At 46.7% G+C, this 10,390-nt stretch overlaps 1 protein-coding gene across 1 annotated transcript; it reads left to right on the plus strand.

The window, feature by feature from the left end:
• Positions 1 to 1,387: 1,387 nt before the first annotated feature.
• Positions 1,388 to 10,045, plus strand: LOC120799130 (Krueppel-like factor 6). The gene is made up of 4 exons (XM_040144057.1): positions 1,388 to 1,677; positions 4,078 to 4,660; positions 5,951 to 6,074; positions 7,093 to 10,045. Exons 1-4 carry the CDS (start codon positions 1,576 to 1,578, stop codon positions 7,142 to 7,144), a joined length of 861 nt encoding a protein of 286 aa, XP_039999991.1. The 5' UTR covers positions 1,388 to 1,575; the 3' UTR covers positions 7,145 to 10,045.
• Positions 10,046 to 10,390: the final 345 nt, after the last annotated feature.

Genomic DNA, 10,390 nt, shown 5'->3' on the forward strand with positions numbered 1-10,390 from the left:
ACAAATTAAGTTTTTATGCTCACGACATAATAAAGACATAAATCTCTTCCTATATCAGCGCGTGCGCCTGTTACCTCTGATTAATATTCAATGCTTCTTTGATCTCGAGGGGGGGAAAGGATGTGGGGAAACACTGATCACAGTAGGGCAATGATTATCAATCTTCAGCTGGGGGGGGGGTACGTTTCTGGAAGAGTGTCAGTGTGCATTTATACCATGTCATTCTATAGCTGTGAGACATACAGTATGTTTGGGCTCCTATATGACAAACTCTCGCCACTGGAAGCCCGCCCTCCTTTTTTTTTTTTTTTCTTCTTTTCTTTTTAATTTGACTTCTTGTTCTTTCCTTCCTGTAGAGGAAACAACCCCGCAGTGTGGTTTCGTGATCATAATCGAGAATCGTAAAAACACTTTGCTGCGAGAGAAGCAGGCTCTCTTTCGTAGAACGAGAGACAGCCACAGGTGATTGAGATTGTAACAGTCACAGGCATGCACACACACACACACACACACACACACACACACACGTACACTATCTCCATCAGAGGCAAAGCTGTCCCTCATGACATGCCTCAAGCTGCTGCCTCTACAATAACCTGTAGTGCATTTTGCGGATAATCATCTTTATGGCAACTCTATTGTCACTTAATAGCTTATTAAAACTGTCTAAATGGTCACAGGGAGACTCGTAATAATTTTCGGGCATCTCCGGGCAGCAGTGAACAGAAGAAGCCTGTCAGCGGCATTTCGCGGGGCACAGAGACCCACCAGGTCTCTGACCGTCCCCCCCTGAGTTTGCAGGGGCGACTCGCGACATCGTCTCCGTGACTTGCGCTTTGCAGGACCGGAGGGGACGTCGCGCGTGTGCCCTCTTTACGCTCGGCGTTTGCGCCACCGCGAGAGGAGCCCGTCGGCGGAGCGTGTGTGATGCGGTGCAGCACAGTGGAGTGCGTCTCTGCGGAGACCGAAGGCGCAGCCGCGCGGTCACTGCCGGCGAGCCAGCGCTGCTCCCGCCGGTGTTCCGCACAAGTCGAACGCAACACTCGAGTCGCTGGAAAAACTCGACTTCCTCGTTTTGGTGCGAGAGGAGCCCGGCTTTATATAGCGCTCTAAAAATAGCGCCGACTTGGTCCAATGGGAGCCGGAGACGCTTCGGCCCGCGCACCAACCACGGCGGACGGGATGAGTGGGCTCCGGCTCGGCATTGGCCAGGGGTGGTCTGGTAGGCGGGCGATGCGCTCCTGCGAGCCCATTGGCAGTCGCGCCGAAACGTAATGTAATCACATGGGGGTGGGTTTGTCTGTAATTTTGAATCGAGGGGGGGTGGGGGTGGGGAGGAGAGGGAGGGGGGAGGGGGGGAAGTTTACAGTGCGCTGTCGGACTTTTAGAGAGTTCAGTGTTGTGCGCTCTCCGTGCGTCACACGCTCAAAACCTCCACTGGAAGCGCACGACTCCTGACTATTGTACATGCAAATACAGCCGCGGCTCCAGCTCCTCTCCGAACGCAGCAGGCTCCGTTTCTCCCCCCTACAAGCTTGAATCCGCTTCTACTTGTGGCTGCATCTCAGGAGTGAAATGGATGTCATCCCCATGTGTAGCATCTTCCAGGAGCTCCAAATCGTGCACGACACCGGATACTTTTCGGCTCTGCCGTCCCTGGAAGAGTACTGGCAGCAGGTAACGACCCCCCTCTAGCCCGAATACACCGCTTGACAGGTCGCCCCGTGCTGGCGCGCGAGGGGGGAGTGCGCAATGCCGGGGAACTTGCTCTGCGCTGACAGCTGCCCGCGGACGTGCGAATGTCAGAGTTGTGTGTAAAACCTCACGTCTAGTTCAGTGCAAGAGTTCCTGTCCATTTCTCTGCCGAAAAGTCTGCTGGCGTGCGTTTAGAAGGGGAAGTGATGCAAGTTCCCTTAATGACAGCGTTCTGCGATATTCCTGTAATGTTTCCATATGCTCTAGTAGCGCGCCCGTGGCACCAAAGAGTGACTTTTCAGGCACCTTGTTTTACTTGATGGGATTTTATTTTGGACGTCCGAGCTTATCGGTAGAATATCTCTGTGGTGGCTCGTGAAGAGACTTGTGGTTTCGTTTTGTTTTTGTTTTTATTATTTTATTTGTGTTTTCATCTGTGGTGCGTGTGCTGGTGTTCGCTGCTGAAAACATTGTTGCGGATATTTTCGGCCCCGTGCTCGCGGGGGATGCAGATGCACATCGGCACGCTGAGTTGCAGATTTAGCGACTGAATGGCGAGCCGTGCGTCTTTGCTCGTGTCTCCTCCTCCTCCTCCTCCTCCTCCTCCTCCTCCTCTCCTCTCTCCGCTCCCTCTCCACCTCTCTTGCTCTCTGTCACACACACACACAAACACACCAGAGAGTCACAGGCAGACAGAGAGACAGGGAAAGAGAGAGAGAGAGAGAGAGAGATTTCTTTTCCAATTTGGCTCGACCGAGCGGCCCCTGGATGACAGAACAGTGGAGTTTAACACTGGAGACGAGGAAAGGGCCAAAGTCGCTTCTCGCTCGGGCTGGGAAATGAAATGAATTCGTCTCGGCCTTCCTCTGTCTCCCCGTCTATCAGATCTCCTCGGGCTCCGGGCCAAGTCGCCCTCCCAGGCATTTAAAGCTGGCGTGGGATTTATCCGGCATTACTGACGAGAAACATTTGCCTTGAATTCATTCTCTCTCATTCCCTAGTTACTACGATGTTCCCACAACATTCCTGTTTTAGACATAAAGGGCGTCTGTGAAGCCCTGTTGGCCATTTCATACCCAATAATCTCGTACTTTGTTGACTAAAACCCATCTGTTCCTGAGTTCAAGTGGATCTGTGATTTGCCCATGACTCCTCGTCGTGCTTTAGGGAAATTATAATCCGTTATGGTGTGGCTCCAAGATTTGAGCAATGTTGTTGTTGAGCCTTGCACTTCTCCTGCTATTTAAATAAAGTGTTTCTATGAAAATGATGGAGGTTACCTCTGAGTCTGCACATTTCTCCTGAAAGTCTCCAGCGATGTTGGAGGCATGCCCTGTGTTGGATTTGCCTCTGAGCTGTGAGCAGCCAACCAGAGGCATCCTCCTCTCTCATTTTAATTCTCATTTTCATTTTGATTTTAATTTGGAGGCCTGAAGAGGCGAAACTCTCGGCTGTTTTCTCTAGAAAAAGAAAAGTTCGAAAAAAGTCCAAAAACAACATTCATCGCCTGACACCAAGCTGGGCCTTCCACCGGTTTATTCGAGTCTACCATAATAGAAATAGTGCTGTAAATTGGGATCTCCTTCATCAGGAAATTGCACAGGCCCATTAGCGGCCCTCGTATCTGGCCCGTGCGCAGCGACTGCAGCGGGCTGAGGAACTGCTCTCTCTACTCCTTTTTTAAAGAAAATAAGCCAGCAATCCACAGCAGCTCTTGCAGTATTCATGCCAGGCTTTTTATGGACCCCCGTGAACCAGACCTCCCTCCTCTGGGTCCCTAGTGTGCTATGTTATTTCTAGCGATGCCTCCGAATGCATTATTAAATCCACATTATGTTGAATAATTGATAGATTTAAAAGATCTACAAGCACTTCTCTAACCCAATGGGGGGCTCTGTAGCATATGTAAATTTCATGACCAGCCCTACCACACACCTAAACGCGCACACACACACACACACACACACACACACGCAACCGTGCGTGCGTTCGCGGGAAAGAGCACCTGGCTCTCGCGTGCTCTCTTAAGGAAATGCGGTGCTCGTGGTCTTCCCTGATAGGGCCTCAGAGGGCACCCTCCGAACGTACTTGACTATCCTCTGCATAGGACATTGTGTCTTGCCTCGTTCATGCAGACAGGAAGGAAGCAGAGCCGGTGGTTGTTGTTGTCACAGCATTTCCCCCCCCCCCCGCTGCTGCTGCTGCTGCTGCTAAGAATAAACACAGCGTAGAGAAGAACACCAGAGTTTGTGTTTCCCATAAAAATTAATTATTTGTTTTGGTGTTTTAGGGACTTTCCAGTTGAAGAGAAGCGTTGTGCTACAAGGCCTCAGGCTCTGTGCACCCATGAACTCATTGCTATCTGGTCTTCCCTCCACACAGACATGCCTCGAGCTGGAGAGGTACCTCCAGAGCGAGCCCTATGTCTCAGCCACGGACCTCAAATTTGAGAGCCAGGAGGACCTGTGGAGCAAGCTGATGCTCGCCTGCGGAGACAAGTCGAACGACCCAGACCCAAAGATCCCCCACATCAAGGAGGAGGAAGACAATCAGGACAACCAGCACGTCGACGCCGGCGGCTTCAACTCTGACGCCAGCAGTGAGGCCTCTGACAGCTCCGAGGAGCTCTCCCCTACCCTCGACTTCTCCTCCGGCTCTTTGACTGACATTCTGGGCGACGGTGGCGAAGACCTGGGCTCCGCCATCATCAGCACACCACCATCCTCACCTGAGCTGGGAAAGGAGGGCTCTGTAGCCCAGGTGTGGAATGGGATACAGACTGTGCTTCACTCACCTGGGAAAGTAAGGACTGGGGGCATGGAGAGGACCCTGGAGAGGTCGGGGCTGACCAGCGGGGAGGCGTCACCCGACGGGAGGAGGCGGGTGCACAGGTGTCACTTCAACGGATGCAGGAAGGTGTACACCAAGAGCTCGCACCTCAAAGCACACCAGCGCACGCACACAGGTAAAGCTGCTTGACACCAAGATGCTTTCATCGCAGCCATGCAAATGGTCATGTCACGATTGCAACCTCACGGGATGGGGGGGTCGGTACTGCCATGACAGTTATGACTTCATGTTTTGAAAAAAGTTTTTGCAAAGAAAAACTCATCTGAAGAGTGAAAACCTTTCAGAAGCGGAAATAAAAGAAACTTAGATGTTGATTTTTATAACTGAAAGTGCCGAAAACGCTCCCGCATACTTTGAATTGTTTGTCAGGAGGAATGCCCTCAACTGTGACCTAATTCACACAGAGGAACATGACTTCATGCAGGGGGAAGGGAGACAGAGAGAGCGAGAAACAGGAGGGGGAGGGATGTTCTTTTGTGGCCGAGCAGAACCCAGATGATGTGGATCCTGAAAACACATCAACAGATCTCAGGTTTCACCCTGGGAAACGACTCAGAAACGAAGGGGGGGAAAAAGAAAAAATGAAAGAAATTATGGGAATCTGACATTTGCGGTAATTTGGCCAGGGTTCAAATGTGAGCCACTTACCTCGTCACCTTTGACCTCGGCCAGGCTGTGTACAGCTGTGTCGCCCATTAGCAGAGGAAGTCACATTCCTAGCATCCTTCACTGACCATGTTAGCCACATGGTTTATGGCCTTTAGGACCATTAGGAATGGTCTCTATTTTTTCCTGCAGCTCTTCCCCATTACATAAGCCGTCTGCTCAAGCAGCTCCTTAAAGCTGCACACCACGGCTCTCAAAACCCACCAGGCACAAGATTGTTTTTTTTTCTCTTGAACGCGCAGTAGCCGGTCCAATCTGCTCAGCACATGCTCAGGATCCACATAGGTATTACAATGTGGATTCCATCCACACTGTAATACCTGTCGGACTGTAAGGCCTGTAAGTATCGGCTACATACCTGCAAAGTTGTATTTTAAAATGCCAGATATTATGGCGCTTTAACTGAAAGCTCAAAATCGCTACAAATATGGCACTTGTCGTAGGGCAAATAATTACAGTGACGCAAAGAGTTAAGATTCAGTAGCTAAGAGAGGTTATTTGACAGAACTTTATCATGTGTATGGACTGGCTGCAATGTATTTTAGAAGTACTTAGAGGTGAACTCTTCACAAAACCTGCAGAAACCAATTTGTCAAGGACAAAAAGTAGCTAAGCGTATAAAGAAAATCTTTCAGCCTTCTAGGATTTTGAAATCTTTACGAACTCTCTGATAGACAACACGCTTCCTGTTCATCCTCTGAACACTATTAAACTTGTGAAACCGTTGTGATTTCTGCAGGTGAGAAGCCCTACAGGTGTTCATGGGAGGGCTGCGAGTGGCGCTTTGCAAGAAGCGATGAGCTCACCAGACACTTCAGGAAGCACACTGGAGCAAAGCCATTCAAATGCAGTCACTGCGACAGGTGAGAGCGCCGGAAGGTCAGCAGATGTTCATGATGGCTGACACATAAGCAGAGTGACCTTGAGGGAGTAAAAAAATAGAAAAAGTCGGTATTTTTTGGATTGTCAATATTATAAGCAGCCAAGGCAGTCAAGAGTCCCATGTCGTCGTGCCAAGACTCGATGAATTGTCTGCTTTTCGGTGGCAAAACAATGTCTCTCGAACAAAGTGGCGTGAGTTATTGTTTGATTTCATGCCTCCTTCAAAGGATTTCCAAAATAACTCCCAGACACAACAGTGCAGTTGTAATCCCCTTCTCTTTACCTTTGGTGCTAAGCACTCTTTCACTAACAAAGACCATGCCACTTATTTGTGCAAATTACTTCATCAAAATGACACATTAGGTCGGGTTGAATGAGGGTCAAGTATGGACTGATGGGATGGCGTTGCGATCAAGCGGTTAGATGAAAGGAGAGTTGAGCACAACGGGGACGAGCAAAGGGTCGAATGGGCATCGTTGATGGGTGGAAGCCATAAGGTGTTGTGATGAGGAGTGGGCACAGCTCAATGAGCCATTGTGGCTTTAGGACAGAAAATGGCGTTGGACGAACCCATATGGGTTGGGAAAGAAAACTGGATGAGAGCTAAGCATGGGTATTGTCCCTGAACCCAATACCACGTTCACGTTAATGCAGTTTATGTTATAATAACCTCATTTACTGTGCTGCACAACATTTTCCCGTTGACTGACGGATTCTGTCGACTTTGGCAGCACTGTTGATTAGTCTGCGCAACCTAGTCGGCTAACATTGCACGCGCGAACTACCCCGCTGTTCTTCAGTTTATATCATGACTGGACATGCAAAACCAAACTCTTCTTCAACATGAGAGGATTTTTATTCCAGCAAAGAGAAACCAGGCAGTGAGGGGTTTAGAACAGCAAATGTAAACGTATATCTGGGCATGAGAAAAGAGCTGTATGAAAATTCCCAAGCTTTTCAGTCCAGCGGCTGAATGTTTTCTCTGTTTTGCTTTCTCAGGTGTTTCTCCCGTTCTGACCACCTGGCACTGCACATGAAGAGGCACATCTAAGATGTCCTCCTTGTTGAGAGCTCTGGGGGACGATTCTGGTTGATTGTCCCGACCTGTGAGGGATCAGCGAGGCCGGTGTGCTCCGCCGTGTTCCAGGCAGTGGAAAAACATGAAGCAACGCAGGCTATTATTTGCACCATACTTAGTGCCTCCAACAACTCGCTGTGGAGATTGCTCTTGAAAGGCTTTTACAGAGGAGCGGGAGGGTGGGGAGAGACTTGAAAAAAATTTAAAAAACAGGAAAAATCTGGGCTGGAGAAGACGGGAAGAGACTCTTCTGTATGGTGTTCGATGCTTTTTTCCTGGAGGATTATGGGACTCCTGTGGGGGTGCCGTTCCTCCAATGACAGTGTGTTTGCCTGTGCGCATGGGGACTGTGAGTGCCTGCGACTGGATGCCTGTGCTGGCTTTATGGAGCAGATGGAGCTTGCATTGTGGAGCGCGAATGAATGAATGACATGGAGGGGGTGAGGTTGTGCGAGGGAGGTTTTTTGGGGGGGGATATCTGTTGTCTCTCTGAGAATGAATGCAAGCAAAAAAAAAAAAAAAGGTTCTGTCTGTGCTGTTTGAGTCTGTTGGCTGTGGAGAGGAGTAGGGGGCTGTTTGGTGGAGCTGATTTGCTAGAGAGCGCCCCCTTTGTGCCCGGAGGTGGAACTACAGCTCCCTATTCAAACGTGGGAGGTCGTTTTGTTTAGTGCAGCTATTAAATGTGCAATGTATTACGTAGCCTGTCTCAAACCATACACGCTATAAAGCTCATTTTGTTGTCCATTGTGTAAGCTCTGTATCTTAAAAGAAAAAAAGAAAAAAAAACAATGGTTGTACACAAACAGTTATCACCGTAATAACAGAAGTTGCATGGGATCTGGGGATGTGTTGCTCACCTGTTTGCTAATAGGACAACAAAATTCCATTCAAGAGCAGCTACCTTCATATTATGCTATCATAGTATTGTACAAAACACATAAGGCAGTCATTTTTTTTTAATTTTATTGATAATTTGGGGATACCACTATTGCTTGGCAACTGTCTTGACCGTGGGATTTTTGTTTCTTTTTCTTCACTTTGGCTTTTCCCTTTTTTTCTATCTGTAAATGCACTGTTGACCTTACTGATGCCTTATGTAAGTGGCCTTGTCCTGTTAAATAGATCACTCTCTCTCTCACACACACAAACACCAAACGGGGGTTGTGAATGCATAGTAGTGCGTTATTGAATAGCTTTATAAAGGCTCTGATCCATACAGTCACACCTTTGCCCTTTTGTCTCGGGACAAACTCCTCTAAACTCCTGAATAATAAAAAAATAACTATATATCAGCTTCGTAATGACTGCCATTTTTATATTTCTGTGCTTTCTTTGCTGAATATATCATAACTATATCAGAACTACATCATATTCTCCAAAATGACCCAGGCCTGAGAAAAGAATTGCGGAGCACTCGGAAAAGCAAAACAGTTTTGTACTGGTTTACTACTATGTAGTAATGTAGAATAAGATGGTGTGGATGCACGTCATATGGACTGTAACTTGCTGTCAAAAGGTACAGAGTCTTGGAAACATGTTCTCATGAAATGTGGCATGCTCAGCCAGCAAGGTCGTGACAAATTAAGATTTACTGCAAGGAAAACATTTACATTTGGGCCATTTATATCAGTTGATGTGTCAGAGGCTTACAGTCTTAAAAAAAAAAAAAAAAAAAAAAAAAAAAGGTGTCCTTTAGAGTAATGACAACATGCTCAATCACGAGTCTGTTTTGATGTTGTATGTTTTGGTAAGTCTCACCCTCAGGCTGAGCCTGTATATTTACTCAGTCCTGGTTTACACAACCCACGATCTGACTAAACGGTACCAAAACCGGTCTAACAGGTTCAGCCGAGCTGTGTTGCAGGTCTAGAGGTTTCTGTCTTTTTCCTGCAGGTGAACTGAGAAGAGACTAGGACCAGATGTATGTCTGTACCAACTTCACTATATGCATGTTTTAACTTCAGTTACATGACTTCAACACACTCCTCTGTGGGTTGATAGAATTCTCTGCTCTCTCAGATGTATTGAAATCCCTTCGGTTCACAATTGGATAAGCTCCGTCACCATTTTCCCTATTTCTTGAAACCTTTTTGGAGCCACAATGTCAATGTTTTGTCAAAAAGTAACACGCGTGGAAGCGTGGAAAAAAGAACTTGTCTGCTTTAAGGGTTTGGCCGATTTTAAAGCGGTCATAAAACGTGGCATCGGTCACTGTCAACATCACAGGTAGCCTCGTGGAAACTCAACAACTGTACAGGTGAACCTTAAGCAACATTAAAGAAAATCAGTTGGCCAATGTTTCTTTTTACACTAAGAAGTGTCAAAAAATACAAAGATTGTGTACATTGTAAACTTAAGAGAATTTTGTATGGAAGCTTCTATTTTGAAAGGGTATGGGACCAAAAACAAGTGCAGTGTGTTGTTTCTCAACATGAACCAACTAAGACAAGAGGCTGAAGAATTACTGTAAAATAGACACACTCCATTCTCCTTCATTTGCTTCTGTAACGTCCTTGATTTTGATCTGACTGGAGAAAGGTAGAGCAAATGTACATTTTAGAAAGGCATAAATAGCGCCTACACCTGTGGCCTATCATCTTTCAAGAAAAGAAAAAACAAAAAAAAACAAAAAAAAACTACTTTTCAGACGCGAATTGTTCTGGACACTTGAATTGTTCTAATTTTGCATTCTGGTGCCTGCTAAGTATTACGTTTTTTTAATTTGCCATGTGATTTCTTTCTGAACTTTTCAAAGACCTGCGAAGACGCCCTATCTTTAGCTAGAGAATCTTTATTGGATAAACATGGAAATGAAATATGAGGCTCTATTTTTGTTTGTTTTATGTTATAACAAGATTTTTTCATTTGAAATTGTTTTGTAAAATAGTTTCTGTATGAATGTATTTTTTATTGGAAAATCGATAAAAAGAATTTATTGGATCCATATGTGTTTTTTGTTTTTCTTTCTCCTGTAGTCCTCCCACTCCACGGTCGACCAGGAAGTGTTTGTTTACAGGATATTCAGTAGATTCTCAAAAGGGAAATTATATCTGTTACCCTCTTTCTGCAGAGAGGTCCAAGGTCAGCTCAGGCTACAGAACTGCACCATACTGGCAGGGATTTAGTGACTGGAACCAGAGCTGGTTAGATGGCAGTCACCCATAATTCTTTTTTAAAACCTTGACATTCAAATATTATTCTTGAGTCTTATTTTTGTAG

This window comes from Xiphias gladius, chromosome 14, assembly GCF_016859285.1.
Source record: "Xiphias gladius isolate SHS-SW01 ecotype Sanya breed wild chromosome 14, ASM1685928v1, whole genome shotgun sequence".
Lineage (NCBI taxonomy): Eukaryota > Metazoa > Chordata > Actinopteri > Istiophoriformes > Xiphiidae > Xiphias > Xiphias gladius.